We start from the raw sequence: 17032 nt of genomic DNA, 5'->3' as shown, positions 1-17032 counted from the left end.
GCCAACATGCAGGGAGGAGAGTGCATCCAGCCCTGAACTCACCTTCTTTCTGCTTCCTCCACTGAAACTCCAGCACGACATCATCGTGTCCCACAAAAGTGTGGACAGGCGTGTTCAGGTCAAAGACATTCCACAGAAGGAGACTGTTCTCCCGACGAAGTTGGGGGACCATCACTGTCACCAGCCCATTGCTGAAAGGCTTAAGAGAGAAACACCCTTCCAGTTACCCCTTGGAGAGTTATGCTCACATGCTGCTGTTATCATACTCTAATTTTCCCCTTTTCCCACCAACATGAACGCACGGGTTTTAAATGAGCTCAGCACAAAAACAGAACCAGGCCAAAACCTGGGAAGGCTCAAGGCAATTGCTGTGCAAAAACATTGTCTTTCAAGAGATAAGATGTAGTCCACCAAAATACTCAATGCAGCTCACTTAAGATGAATCATTTTTTTCTGCTGCTTCCTCACTTTTCAGCTGGGAGGCTGGAGGGATTTCACCACTGACTTTTCACAGGGGATCCTTACTGCAATCTGCCTGGAGCTGCAAGAACTGCTACCTGGGGACTGAGCCCCAGCAGCTCCTCAGGGTCACAATGCTCAGAGGAACCAGAGGAACCCCGTCCTACACCCCTCACTGTGGGGATGGGGAAGGGGGGGAGGATCAAAAATTCAAGGCACAGCACTGGCTTCAGGCTGCACTCAGATGTCTGGGAAAGAGAACAGCTATGACTGATGGTAAGAGCCTTAGCTTCCCATGGCTGGGTGCTTGCTTACTCCTTCTCCCAAGTGCCCCCCCCCCCATTGTGGATGCTGCTTTTCTAGGCCTTTTAAGCACCAAGAGGTATTTTTAAAATCAACTTAATAGTGTCCACCAGTAGAACTGGTGAGAAATCCTTCAGCAGTTCTTTATTTCATGTCCCTTTGTGCATTTCTCTCAGAGCACAGGTGGAGCTGGTGGGAGGTTCTCACTCACCGTGTATCTTGCCTTCCAGACAGGAACCTGGCAGGGAAGGATATTGAGGTATTTCCGAGGCTGACGGTAATCCCAGAACTTAAAAAAAAAAACAAACACAAAAAACCAAGAGAAAGGCAAGCAAAGGCAGGAGTCAGCTGGCTGTACTTTCAGGCTGTAGTTTTCCATGTGGCTTGCAGATAGAACAGACCAAAAAAGCATGCCAGGGTGCCCACAGCATCATTAGTAATCCCATTCATTAACAGCAGAGATGGCCCCAAAGGACAAATACCAAGCTATCAGCATCTGGCAGCATCCCTTAGACAACGAGTGACTTGGGGTCATATTCACAGTGATCATAGCTTGAGTAATTAGAGCAGGGACAGGCAGCCTGCTTGGGCTTTCAGATCTACAAGGTACCCTGCAGGCTCCCAGCCAATGTGCCAGTCCAGGCTGGAGGCAGGCCCACCCTGCTGTGACTGCTAATTTTCTAATGAAGAATGTAACCTTTTGCTTTGCTAGAATACACATCACCTCAGTGTGAATGAACTCCATTTGGCTGACATACAAAGCCCACCCTTTCCCCCCAGGTAAAAGGCACTGCAGAGCAGTGCTTGCAGGCAGTCTCTTATTGATAATCCTGTTCAACATGACTTTGGAAAGCCCAGGGGCTGAAGTATGTCTCCCCCTAAATTGCTGTAATCAGCTTGAGTCTGGCAACACTGCATTTCAGGGAGAAGGCTCTTCTGGCATGTGTGGTCAGCTCCATTCTGGCAAGCAACAGGCAGAGGCGGCTGTTTTCAGCTCCAATACAGCCCTAATCACCACAAATACATGGCAAACATATGTGCACCCATCCTTCAATGACCTCTCTGCCTGTTCTCAAAGTGCAGTCCTGGTTCAACACACACAGGTGCACAGAAACCAAACAATAAGGATCCAGATCTCACCAATGGCAAGCACTCCCCAAGACTTCACCAGCAGGGGATCAGCTCCACCATACTTCCACCTCCCCAGCAGAAACCCCAGAAGCAACACTTACCCTGACAGAGTTGTCCTGGCTGGAAGTGGCCAGTGTGTACTCATTGTCAGGATGCCAGTCCAGACCATGGATTTTGGAGAGATGAGCTGCCAAATACTCCACTGCAGTGCTGGGTTTCTGCAAGGAGAAACACTTTTCTTCTCAGCACAGGACTTCTGAAATTTGGTCTAGTTCTTTGGCATAAGAAGAGACAGACACTTTAACAAGGGAAAGAGAGGCAGAACAACCTCCTGCTGGAGAATGACAAATAGCTCAGCAAAAGTTGTTGAAGAAAAGTTGTGGCAAGTTCCAGTCACCAAGTGCAGCCCAAATGATACTTCATCCTCCATAAAACAGTTAACTACTACGAGATCAAAGTGAAAATGTTAATGGGGACAGTTTCTGGAAAAGCAGGCTATCTACATACTCTCTCCGGGTTCACGGACTCCCAATTCTCTCTAGTTTAAACTCACCCACAAGAGAGATTTGGGATAAAGTGCAACTGGCACGTTTTCTCAGTATTTACCTGTGACCAGAGGGATGTCTGCATCAGGTAGGTGGGAATATACACAGACTGCCCAAAAAACCCTCAGCTTACCCTTTTGTCCCATATTCGGACATCCCCATCGTGGCTTGTTGCTAAACAGTTGGCATTCTTCTTGTTCCATTTCACCTGGGAAGCTCCAGCTGCAGCACAAACAGCACAGGTCAAAACATGCAATTAAAAAGAAAATGGCACAGTAGACCTGGGCCTAGAGCTGCTCTTAGCCCAGGAAAGGCAGCGCAGAGGAGGGATATCCCAGAAGCCAGCAGGAAGGATGGCATGACAATTCCTAACTCCTGATTCCCCAGCGTAGTGTTTGTGTCCTCAGGACAGCAAAGCAGGACTGTGCCAGTTGCATGCCCAGAGATCTTGACCACAACTTCTAGCCAGGGGTTGTGCTCCATTAAAATAATCATGTCCATGAGCTCAGATGGAACAATTTCCTCCAGACAAGAACTGCATCACCTCCCTCCCAAACCACCTCTCCTTTCATTCAAGTTACTCCATGTGCTTAAGGCCTGATTTATCTCCCCAAAACCCTTGTCTGCTGCTAAACAGGCAAATAGAACTATTGATCTCTGATTAAAATACAGGTGTAGGAGAAGGCTGCAGTGCAGGTGGACCTTGGGTCTGGCCAGATGGAAGTGAACTCACTGGTTAGACCAGAAGGTCCAGCTGTCAAAATACACCACAGAAGTCAAAGACATCAATGACACTGTAAAGAAACTGGATGGTGATCCAGATATGATTATATGTGATATCCTGAGGGACTCAGTCAAATCAGAAGATGGGTAGTTATTTCTAATAAGAAAAAAAGCACAGCTTCAGTTAATGCAGATTGTTCAGGTATTTTAAGAGAAATGCATGTTCTGTTCATCCTTATTCTGCCACTATTTTCAAAACCTTTTGAGCTATCAGACAGGTGAGATCCATGAGAAAGCAAAACAGATCTTGGCCTGCTGCTATTCCCCACCTCCACTGCCCACCTCCTGCTGCACGGTGAGCAGATTCATCCTGACAACCTGGCAAAAAGCTAGTCCAGGGGATAAAAAGCTGCAAATAGACTGCCAGTTGATTGATTTGATCCACTCACTGAAGGGTACACAAACGTCTGGACCAGCAGTACACGGCATGGGGCATGGCAGGAAGGAAGGAATGAAGGAAGCAAGCAAGCAAGCTTTCTGGGGAGCTGGCTGCTGGGCTGCCTCAGCCGTAAAACCTCACCCCAGACACCAGAGCTCAACGCTGCTTCTCTCTGACTCAGTAAGGCCTTGGCATTTCTGTGCCACAGAGGTTTGCTGGCTGGGAGGGGAGTGCAGATGTGTAGCCTAAGATCTAAGCAGCAGAGCATGAGAGATACCCCTGGCAAGGACTCTCTAACGCTGGGGACAGTAACTCATGAGAAGGATGTTTTGTTCATCATCCCTGCCCAGTCCAGGCTCGCAGCAGGTGAGGACTGACACACAGCACCTGCCAGGGGAAGGTATTGCAGGACACTCACCCTGCCAGCAGCCATGACAAATGCTGTTCCAGAGCAAGCACAGCCCAAAGACAGCCCCTTGTGTCACCAACCAGCTCCCTGCAGGCTGCAGGTGCCCCAGGGAAGCGGGTACAGCCGGCTGATGTACCCGGCCCCTCCGTAAAAGAGGGCACAGGCTGGCACTGCCTGGGGTGAGGTTTAGTTTCTCAGCTGATTCAATCAAACATAAAAGGACATGAGGAAAACACAGACAGGCAACCCAGGACAAGCAGTGCAGCAGGGTGGTTAAGCAGGGAGGAAGCTCCATGTGGCTGTTCACCAGTGTCAGCAGAACCAGTCCAAGTACAACTCCCTCCATGCCTGGGAACCCCCAAGGGGGTCCCCATCTTTTCTGAATTCTGCTCCCTTAAAAGGAGTTGTGAACTGGAGCCCTTTAGGCTGCTCCTACATGGGACAATCACACATGGTGGCACTTCTGTATTTTGCCATGCCCAGCCTTGGAGCAGGAAGAGGGGGAGGAATAACAGGAGGGACATGCAACAGTAAGGTTGTTTAATGTCTACATCACACGTACATGTCAAACTTACCGACTGCAGAGAGCGAGACCGTGGGCTTCCTGGTGTCCCTGAAACACAGCGTGGCTCATGTGAGTACCCACAGCACAGTCCAGCCTCCCCAGGGAGCCCCTTCATGTTCCAGGACTAATTGTATTGCTGCCTTGGGACCTAATGTGTCTGCTGCTTACCAAAATACACCAGCATTAAATAGAATAAAGGTGACCAGCTGGAGGACAACAGCCATCCTGGAAGCATTCAGAGCCAGGTTGGATGGGGCACTGAGCAACCTGATCTAGCGGAAGGTGTCCCTGCCCTTGCCAGGGTGATGGAACTGGATGATCTTTAGCTCCCTTCCAAACCCAACCAATTTATGATCCTGCCTTGCCACCACATGCAGCAGGAAGTTTAGGACATAGGATAGAGCTGGAGTGGAACAGAGGGAGAAGAAACACGTGGAAAGTGTGGCATGTTGCAACCGGGTAGGTCAGGAAACTGGGTTCACAAATTATTGCTGCAGGAAGCAACAAAACAGCCTTTCCCAGGAGGATTAAAAGGAACAAACAGAGCTGTGGAAATACTTGACAAAAGCTATTGATGTGTTTGTCAATCCTTTGCAGACCCTGATTCAAGGCAGACGGAGCAGTGACTCCAGAGCAAAAAACTTCATGTCTAGCATATAATAACAAAATTAGTAGGAAATAAGCTCAGCTGTCTGCAGACCAAATTCTGTCTGCAGATCAAATTTTGTGGTGGCAGAAGCCGGTGCAGCACCATAACAACTCCTAGCAGCCAGGACATGGATGAAGGCAATAATTCAGTTCCTGACCTTACTCCTCAGGAATTCACCTGCTCTTTCACGAAAAGTGACAGGGAAAATAAGGAATATTGTCTTCGGCTTTTTCTGTTTGCTGAAAAGCTGAACATTTTCTGGAATGGACTGCACCTCTCCCTCTAAGAATGCCTGCCTAATCAAAAAGTTACTTTGTATGAAAAATTAGGTGGGGAATTTCCAATTGCCCTTACTGCAGGGCTACTTCCCTAGGGTGTCATTAGAGGCAGTCACTTCAGTAGGATGGTTATTTGCTGGAGGCCAGCAGCACCAGCACCCAGTGTCCCCGCAAGCTCAGAGCCTTCCCAGCACAAGTGCAATGTAGAGGCTCATCAGAGCCTGCCTAAGGAAGCTTTTCTGGACAAGTGGTACAGGCAGACACACAGCAATGGAAGGGCACAACAGAGTTAAAGGAGGACTTCTCATAACAACCTTCAGAGACCTCTATTTTTTACTTGGCACTAAGTATCACAGGAAAACACAACCAGCAGTTGCTGTCTCCCTATGTCTTTTAATTACACATTAATAATATATTGTCATTCTCAAGCACCATTTAACCAAGGATCTAAGTGCTTCATAGGAGCTAAACAAGCCTCAGGGTAGCCTGGTGCAGGGAGGTTATATAATTATCTTCCTAATAAAACTGAGCAAGGGAGGCAGAGAGGAACAAAGTGACTTGCCGGGGGTCATAAAGAGTTGTGCAGCCAGCAAGAGAACCCAGCAGTCCCAGTGCCAGCTCCTTGCTTCTCAGGTGTAAAATATGGGGTCTGAATATTGGTGAGGTTTGGATATATAGTTGGAAATATCTGCTACCCTGAAATTACTCATGATGGAAAGCACCAAGGATCACAGGAAAGCACAAACGAGAAAACCTTGAATACCATTGTCAGTCTTCCCATCACTGAGGGAGAATCAGCAACAATCACTGAAGTTACTGGAAAATGGTTATGAGATCATGAGACAGTGCCCATTCACTCAGCTAAAAAACCCAACAGGTTGAGGAACACTCTTGGGCTCCAAGGAAAGCCCCCAAGGAAAGATATGAAGTGGGCAGGGAGTGAAGCTAGACAGTATTTTTTCAAAACAGGAGCAAGTCTATAGTTTAACTATACCACTCTACTGCCCTTCATTGACTCTGAACTGGCTTGAAAATAGGGGAAGAGAAATCATCTTGGGAGAAGATGGCAAGGACCTGAAGCCCCTGCAAGCACAGCTGAAGAGCAGCACCCATCAGGTGTGCCTTGCCCTGCAAGCTGATAATTATGGAAAGGAGTCCAACAATTCCCCTGCAGTGCAGAAACAAAACTGATTCGTACTTGATGTCCCAGATGTAGATGTATGTGTCCACAGAACTGGTGACCAGTAGGTCTGGCTCAAACACTGCCCAGTCCAGGTCGCTGCAAATGCAAAATCACAGGAGATCAGTAAAGCAAAGCACACCCAGTTTGCATCAGCCTCTCACAAGCCCCCAGTACATTCTCTGACAAATTCACAGCAACTCCATGACATCTACTGAAACTTTTTAAGTAAAAAGCAAGATCTTAATAATTTCTCTAAGTAAATTCCAAGAAGCAATGAAATGCTTCTAAGTAAATTCCAGTGCAGCATCCTCCCAGCCCTGAACTTTACAGCTATCCTGTGTGTGCTCTTTCCTCCACAGGCAAAGGGACACTGTCTCAGTGAGTTCCCAGTTACCACACATCCTTGGCATCAACCCCTCACTCTGGGATGCCTCCCTGTTGGGAACACCAAGTGCACCTCGGACACAAACAGCCTCCAGTCAGTGCAAACAACTGCCATTTGAAGGGCTGCAAATACTTTCCATAGTCAGGAGCTGGAGTAAAAACAGTCTTTCAGCTGCATTTCCAGCCCATCATTGAAATACAACCTTGGAACTAGAGGCAGAAATCCCCTGCACCACTGTAACACTCTCTAAACTTGGTCTTTGGGATTACCTGCATTAATTAAGCTGCTATCACACAGAAACACAGCTGGGATTCAATTTAATAAACATACTGCTATCTGTTTCCCAGATGCTGCTGCTGCTCATTACAAGGACAGCAGCCTAAGGCAATGACACTCAAGCCATCAAGGGCTAAGTTGATACAGTGGGGGAGCCATGAGGGGGTGAGCCGCTTCACACATGATGTCATCACCAAATGGGAAGGCAGTCCAGTCCAGAAAAGTGAGTAAAACCAGGCTCAGAACAGAGCCTGTGCAGGGCCAGGACTGAAACATTCAGCTTCTATGAAACAATGCATCATTCTCCATCCTGCAGCCCACGGCATCACTTGTTCCTCACCTGATCACACGTGTGTGTCCTTGCAGTGACGTGCAAACTTCCCCATTGCCTTCCTTCCACTTATACAGGTCAACTCGCTGATTACTCTGAAATTAGATGGAAGAAAGGAGAGACACTCTCAGCCCAACAAGGTAGGAGAGGGATCTGTGTGTTAGGACCAGGGTCCCTTCACTTTGAGCAACCTCATTTAACAGTGAGTCACACTGTGATTAGCAAAGTCCTTGCCCAAAGCAGAAAAGCAAAGATGAAACTACAGGCTGCAAGGAATCTCAAAAGCTTACATTTTAATTACACTCACTTAAAACTGGAGATAAACTAGAACGGGAGAAAAAAAAAAATCACATTGCAAAATGTTTCCACGAATTATGTTCCCGGAGCTTTTATTTCCTAACAACATGCTGTAACTGCAAGCAACAGGCAGCCAAATTCTCTCTGCAGGAATACCCTGCCAGCCTGTTCAGATTCAACTGGAGTTTTCAGTGAGGGGGATGCCAGATTACCACTGGTGCTCCTCAACTCTCTCAATTCCCTTCTGGGATAATCAGGGCCACTGCCAAACACAAACAATATAGTTTAATGGACTCAAGGACACCTCCTCAAGGGTACTCCCATCCTTGCCAGCCCAGGAGAAAAGCTTTAAGTGCTTATCACTAACTGTAAACCACAAAGGCAAAACAGATGTATCAATGACAACATTATTTAGGGTTTCTTCACTCATTCCAGCCTTGCCCAAGTGCAGCCACACACAAAGTTACTTAAAACCAGTTATTGTGCTGTAAGTTCATGTTCTCTCTCAATCAAGGTTCAGTTCAGTCCCAGCCAGCTCTAATCTTTCTAAGGCAGGAATTGCCTTTTTGGGTGCATATACAGCATGAACCACAGCGGGTCTTAGGCAGTGACTGGAAATTCCTATTGATTTTGCAAAACCAGAGGGAACACAACCTCAAATTTTGATCTTCATTAGCCCCTTGTTTTCAGACTTACAGGTAGATAAGGAAAAATATAATAGATAAGAGACTTCACAGAAACACAGAATCATTTAGGTTGGAAAAGACCTCTAACATCCAGTGCAATTGTTACCATTTTTGTGGCAGGTTTTTTTTGTGGTGGTGGATTTTCTTCCTACCCCTAAGCTGCTCCATGTGAATTTCAAGCTGCAAACAGATAAAACACTACAGCCTTCCCTTAAATGGAAGGTCTTCTCTCAACTCAGCAATAATATATGGCATTTCTCTAACCCATCACAGCAGAGCTGCACAAGAGCTTGGGGCAAGAAAAACTTCTTTCATGCTTCTCATTGACAGAAGGATTTAAGGGGGGGTAGAGTGAAAATTACCCAGTGGGATTTATCCAGGACTCCAGAGATAAGATACAAGATAAGGATCACCAGAGAGGCCGTTCCTCCCAACAGGAGCATTTTCTCAAAAACTCTGCTCTTTGTGGTAAGTATCAGTATTCACTTCCAACAATTTCATCACCCTCTTGTTCAAGCATCTGTGGCCACACAAAAGAAATAACAAGCATCTAGGACTGAAAACAACAGCATTTCTGAAACAACAGCTTAGGAGTCCCCAGAAACATGCTTGAGCCAGAGGGCAGACACAGCCAAGCACAGCAAAAGGACACGCTCCAGCTCTTCTGGAAAGAACTAAATAAGAAGGTCTTATCGAAACACAAGGACAGATTCCCCTCTGCCTGCACCACTTCCAGTTAACAGGACAGGACTGCAAACTAGATGAGGTTGCTGGCAAACAGGGCAGTAGCCTTTCACACTCCCTCTCCACCCACAGGGATGCAGAGGGATAGGACCCTCAGGCTGTCTACAGCACAGTGAGATGGCTGGAAAGGCAGCATTTTTGACCCAAACCGGAAAAGACGCCTGATCTCATCTTGGGGATTCCTCACCCGATGTGTGTCAGCAACTACATCTAAATCCCCAGAGCACCTTAGCATGTTTGTTTATAAACAGGAGCAGCAAGGTTTGATGCCAGCTATGCCTAGTTTCAGTCTGGGACAAGATGGGTCCCTGTGTTTGATGCTCAGAGCAGCAAGAGACAGGAGTGCTCAGGTGGGTGAGATGGGCACAGCTCCCCTTTGCAGCAGGGTCCTGCTCAGATCAGCATGAACCAATCACTGGATATTGTCTTCAGAGTGTGTTTGAGAAGAAGCTTTCCTGCTCCACTTGTGGCTTTCCCAGTGCATTTCCTTACTTGGTTTTAATTTCCACAGACTGTAACCAGAAGTGGCAATGAAGGACACTTTTTTGCCGGTTTTACTAACTCTTTGCTCAGAAGCAGACCACTGCTGAGGGCATCTTTAAGATATCAGTCATGTGCCAGAGCTGGGAGAAGAAAGGCTGGGGAATGTCAGAGAGCAAGCAGGCAGAGGCTCCCAGCTGACAGCACTGGTCCTCTTTTAAAACTGCCTTTAATAACAATCATAGCCAATCCAGGAAGCAAAAGGAACAAAAATCCCCCAAAATCACCTTCAAATAAGTATTCCCTCAAAAAAACAGACGAAACCTCTCCATCCCTAGCTGTTCCAGGACTCTCAGGCCACAAAAGAGGACACAACAGGCAGAAAAGGCACCTTGCCCTGAGAACAGTCTGTGCCCAGCTGGTTGCCGCGGTGCTGTGGGTGACGGCCGAGACTGCTGCCAGCAGAGCTCTGGGTGAACAACCTGCAGAGCATGACAGGCTGAGTACAGATCAGGGCCAAAAACTGCACTCAGTCTCACATGGCCACTACTGCTTCTTCAGCCCAGCCCATTTACTTCTCCACACAAAAATCAGAGCTCCTTGCTCATCCGGTCCGAGCCCATCTGCAAACCCCGACTGTCACAGCGCTGAGCCAGTACTGACTCGTGCTATTTACAGACTGCCTGGTGCACCACAGCCCACCAGCAAGGCAGGGAGGTGAAATAAAACAGCACAGAGCAAGAAATTCAAGAAGTCCACAAATTTCATAACAGAATGGAAGGTACAAAGGGAGCACATCCCGTCTTCCCTCCAGAAAAGGACCATTTAGATGCCTGGTTTATTTGCCAAGGTGTTTTGTAAACAACAACCAAGCAAAACTAGATTCAACCTTGACTGACCAATAACCAAGAGTCATCAAGCCAGACCTTGCTGGCAGTAAATCAGTTAGGCCCTGACCTTGCAATGTGACTTGCAGAAGCATGTCTGTGCCAGCTCCACAGAGCCTTCCAGCTCTGCAGAACCTCACCCATGAAAGACCGGGGCAGGAGAGAGCTTGTAAATGAGTGAACTTACTGAAGCTGCAAAATAGTAGGCGTAGCTGTCGTGTGGGTTCCACTGCACTGCCCCAATGTCCCACTTGCTCTGGCGGGAGATCTTGCGATGACCCTCGTTCGGTGCATCCAGGTTGACTATGTAGAGGAAACGGCGGCTGCAAGACACACACACAGGGGCTGCATCTCATGGGACTGATCTCAAAACCCCAAGCTCACATGGAGCTCACAGCCCTGTGTCTAGAGGCACAACAATCAAAAGAAGAGAAGCATTTCACGGGACAGGTGAGAACACTACTCCTGAGAATGGTACATTTGACAATATATTTCAAAAATGGCTACCAAAAAAAAAACAACCCAAAACCAGCCGCCCAAAAAGTACAAGACACACTGAAATTAGACAGGATATGCAAATGTAATAGACAGCTCAGACCACAGAAAGTCCCAGATAACTAGGACACAAAAAGAAGAGCTGGAAAATGGTGCAAACACATCCAAATAGGCTTTTCTGGCCTAACGCTGCAGCAACAGAGCCGAAGTGGCACAGGGCTGGGAGTGCAACACAACAGCTTCAGTCTGGAGGGGCTGGTCTGAGCAAGAGTTAATGAGCCTTGAGAAACATAAGATGATTCTACGTGGGTGTGTCTTTCCACACCACAGTTTGGGGGCTTGGTTCTGCAGACAGTACAAGGACACCTGCACAGAGCTCCTGCTCAGCTGCAGCAGCTTGTTAACGTGGGCGGACACAGTCCTGCACCGAGCTGGTTCTGTTACTTACCTGAGCTAACTCTACACGCTGCAGAAATAACTCTGCATGATGGCAAACCTGAGCTCATACATCCTGCTGGATGGGGCCAACTCCCCACAAAGCAAGGTATCATCCAGTGTGATTCATCTTACAAGGGAGAGAAACTGCTTGTTGAAATAATTGTGACCCAGCTGTAACCTATGAAGACCAGGATCAAAACATACTGAACCCTGTATAATTAACCACACCAGTGTCACCTATGTCAGCTGTACTGTGAGCAAACAGCTGCTCTGAGGACTGGCCTTTCTTCCAAGAGAAGGAACACAAAGAACATCTTGGCTGCCTTTCCTGACCAAAGTCCTCAAGGCCCTACTCTGAAGGTTTGGGAAAGCACGTATCAGGAAAGCCACATCAGTATTTTACTATGCTGTTGTTGCTGTCTCTCCACTCCGTATCCCATTGGGAACGTGATCCAGAATCCTTTTCATCAAGCCTTGAACAGAATTCAGCAGCAGCTTTCTGAAACAATGCTGAGGTCAGCCTGAAGGCTGCTGGCCTGGCTCGTGCCAGTGACTGTCACACTCACCCCGAGAGCACCGCGCGCTGTCCCAGGCAATCCACCGACATCGCCGTCGCCTGTTGGAGACAAACACACGACAAAACTCAGTGATACCTGCCAGGTCAGCTGCTCAAACACACGGCTTTGGGGGGCAGCTCAGCAAAGCCTGCCAGCTCATCCCCCAGTTACATCCCCTTCCAATAGTACAGATGGATTACAGGGTGTAGTGAGTAAGTCTGGGACGCAGGACAGCACTCAGCAAACATCTCTGTCAGTGTAAACCGAGGACAAGACCTGGCAGACACCATCACAACCACCAAGACCTTGCTCCCTTCTCCCCACTATGGCAATCACAGCTGCAGCCTTTCAATCAGCAGCTCTAATAATCTGTATTAATCAGCCTCTGCTCCTGCTCAGGAACTTTCTCAGTCTCTCTCTTTCATTGCAGGGTCAGATTTAATTATATACGTACTGGGAGACAGAAGTGCAACCATTTGTGTGTGGCTGGTCTCCAAAAATGAGAGATGGCCAAGAGGCATCAGAATTTACTTTGGCATTGCATGTAAAGAAGGCCATAAGATAACTTAAGGGCCATTAGGGAAAAAAAAGAAAAAAAGGACTGTTTGGATATTGTCTCCCCATCTTTGTTTAGAATGGAATTGGCTCATCATCTCCTTTAATTGCCAAGAGAATAAAGGAAAAATTTACTTGGAAAGCTGAACAGTTCAGCCTATAAACACAGATATGACTTCAATTCAGTTTTTAACATTCACAGTACAAAATCAGAATATGCCCCACATTCTTCCCTGTAACTGCTGTCATCTTCAAAGCTGCCTCTCTGAAGGCTCAGGATGTATCTCCTGCTGCTGTTCTGGATTTTAAGTGCTCTCAGTGTGGATGTAACAAGACTTCAGGATGTCCCACAGTTACTACTTACAAGCATCACTAAAACCTGACAGACAATACAGCAATCCCACTCCATTTCAGTCAGATTTGACAGTAAAACAACCATCACAAAACCTGAGATTTTTCAGCCAGGGCCCCATCCTCTCCTTGCAAGTACCCCAAGTGAGGGAAAAACAGCACCATGGGCTCATTTTTCACTAGAGTCCACGTGGCAAAGAGCTACAATTGCTTGCAGAGTTTCAGCTGGAGCCCACTTTTGCCGTTCCTGGAATGAACCCCTTTCACTGCTTTTTCCTAGGTAGCAAATCCAGTCTTCTGGCAGGGTTTCCTTAGTCCTAAAACTAATGCTGTAAATAAGAAACTCTCTAAATGATCAAGAAACAATTTCTACTTTCTGGATTTCACAGCACCTTCCAAAACAACAAAGTGGGTTACTAAATCTGCATTAAAAAAAACAAACAAACAAACAAACAAACAAAAAAAACCAGTAGGAGAAGGAACTTTTCCCAGATGAAACACATTTCACTTCTGAGGAATTAAAATAAGGATCACTAAAGCCATTAGTGGAACCAGAACTTTCTCCTGTGATGAAGAGCTAGTCAGGAGATATATTTCACACAGCTGTGGCCATCTTTCCTCAAGACAGAAAAAATCCATGTCAATTTAAAGTGATTGATAATTTCATGTGAGTTTATTTTTTCTGCTGTTGGCACCAGGATCTCATAAATCCTTACAAATTGTTTGCAATAATGAACACTGGTAAACTGGTATTTTTCCAGGCACCAAACATCATAAAATGTAATGAACAATTAGAATGAAATAAAAAGCTTCACATGTCAGGCTGCTATCCTGGTGGGTCATAAATGAAGTAATTTTACACCAACAGTTCCCTACAATACAAGTGACCTATATAGAGACATGAAAAAAGCCAAACAGCTGCCATTTAATGCTTGGTAGAGTGATATGTCAGTCTTCAGAGCACAACCCTCCAGAAGGGGGGAGTGGAAATGGAGCAAACCAACCTGAAAGCAGTTTTTATCCCAAAACCACACTGAGGATAGCTGGAATTGCTGTTCATGAATAACAATGACATGAGTAAGCACCGCAGGAGCACAGCACATTTGAGAAACTGCTCTGAGCCCACAGCCCAGGCAGCATTGTCTCAGACTTCAAACATCTACTTTGGCATTTCGCTTGATTTCTTCTAAGCAAGCCAAGGAAAAACACCTTTTCATGCCTGAATTTCCATTAGTTTTCAATCCAGCCTCATTCTCTCCACCTGAAAGCCAACAGACTAACCCAATTTGACAAGGCTATGCTGTTTTTCAAGAGCTGTAAACTCCTAGCAAGAAATACCAATTCCCTGTGTACCCAACTTACCATCCACACGCTGAGTGCCTACAAATAGTTCTTTTTCACTGCTGGATGAGGTGAGCTTTACCCTCTGACAGTGCCAACAGCCTGAGAAGAGCCTGTGGGTCTTGTCTCAATCACAAGAGTAGGGAGGACTGCCAACTCTGCCAGCTTGTACAGAAAGGTGACACTTGTAGGCAACAGTGGCCCCGGGGCACCCAGAGATTTTCTGAAGTGTTACAGGTTGGGCGCTGTAGTTTTCTCGACACCCTCCAGAACAAAGACAACTGCGGTGCTTGCAGACATGTACTGGCTATAAATGTAACAGCTGCCCACTCTTTTGACTTGTTTATATTTAAATTGTTTTTGGGGTAGGGATTTTGGATACAGTGTGGCCTATAGGCAGAGCTCATGCCTGGTACACGATTTCAACAAAGGTGTTCCGGTTTCTCAAAAACAGATTTCCCACCTGCAAAAATGTTCCCGCAGCCTCCTAAAAAAAGCTCAGACACAAATATATAAATGAGCTTAGGCTGAAGCAGCAGTCTGGCAGCCTCAGCCACAGAAGTTCTCTGGTTTCACAGGGAGAGCAGGCGGGTCAGGACGGCTCCAGAAAGATCACACTGGAGTGAACTGAAGGGATGGAACCAGCCGTGTTCACCCTCCGTCAAGGCTGGAGACTGAAACCAACTGCAAGATTGAAACCAACTGCTGCAGGAGGGCATGGAAACACCCATCCCCTCTGCTCCCACACACCAGCCGTTATGAGTAAGCAACAACATCATGAGGCCACATATCTCCTGAGCCAGATGCAACTTGAATCTGTTATCTAGGCTTGTGTACCCTCATATCTCATTACTGGTTTCCTGAGGCCAAACCTTCAATAGCAGATGAAGCTGCTTTAACACTTCGGGGAGGACAACGAAACCGATACAAAGCTTTTGAGGTATAAAAGTGAAAAGCTTTGTGAGCTTACAGAGGGTAGGCTGGATGCAGCACACAGGATTCACTGCCCCTGTTTGCAGAAGTAAAGGCAGAGCTGTCACTGCTCCAGCATAAGAGGACAAATGAGGTGATGAAAGAGCTTGCAGACCTACTTTTTAATCTTTCTGGGTTTCCTGCTGAAGCAGTTCATAGTTCATTCAATGTATCCAGCTTTGCTAAGCAACTGCCAATGTCTCAAAAAAACTCCATGTTTCTTAGAATAGAATCATAGAATGGTTTGGGTTGGAAGGGACCACAAAGCTCATCGCATTCCAACCCCCTGCCAGGGGCAGGGACACCTTCCACTAGACCAAAGCCCTGTCCAACCTGGCCTTGCACACTTCCAGGGATGGAAGAACAGCTTCTAAGAGAGCATATAAACAAACTCTGAGAAGAGTTCTCCTGTCACCATCAGCTTCAAAACCAAAAGCTGACTTTTTTGCTATCTATAAAAAAAACATAACCCACGTTTCCTATTAATCGAGCAACACTCAGCAATTTATACGGCAGTGAGACAGTAGCTGTAACATTCTCAGAGGAAAACTCACAGAACCATAGAATGGTTGGGGTTCAAGGGACCTTAAAGCTCATCCCGTTCCAAGCCCTCCGTGGTTAATTTCATGTCATGAAACATGAAGTTCCATGGGCAGGGACACCTCCCATTAGACCAGGTTGCTCAGAGCCCCCTCCAGCGCGGCCCTGAGCACCTCCAGAGAACGGAAATGGGGAAAGACGTGTGGGAAGTGACAATATCTTCTATTAGGCCTACCGACATACTTTAAAGAAACAACACGAAACCTATTAAGATTAGTAACTAAGCGCCCCGTGAATGAAGGCGTCATCTCCGCGCAAACGGTGCCAGACCACCTCAGCCCCGTCCACCGCCGGTGAAAGGCCCCGCGGGGCCGCCGAGCCCTCCCGGGCTGGGACCTCCCCCCGCTCCGCTCGCCACGGGCCGGCCGGGGGGCGGCCCCCGCGGCGCGGTGACGCGGCAGCCCCCGGGCCCCCCGACCTGGGCGTCGCGGAACTCCACCACCACATTCTCGCTACTCCAGCGCGCCGCCATCTTGGGCCGCCCCGGCCGAGCCGCGCCGCGCCGCGCCTGCGCACTGCGGGGCGCCGCGCGGGGGCTGCCGGGAGATGTAGTCCCGCCGGTCACCCCCGCACAGTCCCCCCGCCCCCGCCCCGGTGAACCGGGACGGCGCGTCCCGCGGGGGGGGCTCACAGCCCGGCGGGGGGGGGGGTGTCTGCGGGACCGGCCCCGCCGAGGGGCTCCGTCCGCGGCGGCCCGCGGGTGGTCGCGACCCCACCGCGGGGCGAGATGTTCGCGTGTGTGTGTGATGGGTCGAGGGCTGCGTTCCGCGGGGCAGCGCCCGCCGCGGCGGCAGCGCTCTCGGTGTGCCGGCGCGGGGAGCGCAGCGCCGGGCGGCGGCGGCGCAGGGGTTAAGGGCGGCGGGCCGGGGGGGCCGGGGGCGGGAGCATGCGTGCTGCCGGCCGCTATTGTCTCCGGCGCGGCGCCCGGCACCAGGCGGCGGCCGCAGCGAGGC

General features: G+C 48.3%; 1 protein-coding gene across 2 annotated transcripts in view; it reads right to left on the bottom strand.

Moving 5' to 3' along the window:
* The window catches only part of WDR59 (WD repeat domain 59), a 48013-nt gene extending 31119 nt beyond the window's left edge, over positions 1 to 16894 (bottom strand). The window contains exons 1-10 of one of the 2 annotated variants that reach the window (XM_064670652.1): positions 16498 to 16894; positions 12270 to 12319; positions 10958 to 11093; positions 7686 to 7771; positions 6700 to 6780; positions 4585 to 4622; positions 2572 to 2660; positions 1995 to 2111; positions 974 to 1051; positions 43 to 199 (exon numbers count right to left, since the gene is read on the bottom strand). In XM_064670652.1, the coding sequence (XP_064526722.1) occupies positions 43 to 199; positions 974 to 1051; positions 1995 to 2111; positions 2572 to 2660; positions 4585 to 4622; positions 6700 to 6780; positions 7686 to 7771; positions 10958 to 11093; positions 12270 to 12319; positions 16498 to 16551 (886 nt within the window). In that variant the 5' untranslated portion in view covers positions 16552 to 16894. The remainder of the gene's footprint in view (positions 1 to 42; positions 200 to 973; positions 1052 to 1994; positions 2112 to 2571; positions 2661 to 4584; positions 4623 to 6699; positions 6781 to 7685; positions 7772 to 10957; positions 11094 to 12269; positions 12320 to 16497) is intronic. The other variant, XM_064670653.1, reaches the window with a different exon arrangement.
* Positions 16895 to 17032: the final 138 nt, after the last annotated feature.

This window comes from Pseudopipra pipra, chromosome 14 (genome assembly GCF_036250125.1).
Source record: "Pseudopipra pipra isolate bDixPip1 chromosome 14, bDixPip1.hap1, whole genome shotgun sequence".
Classification (NCBI taxonomy): Eukaryota; Metazoa; Chordata; class Aves; order Passeriformes; family Pipridae; genus Pseudopipra; species Pseudopipra pipra.
This window is presented reverse-complemented; position numbering and strand designations above follow the sequence as displayed.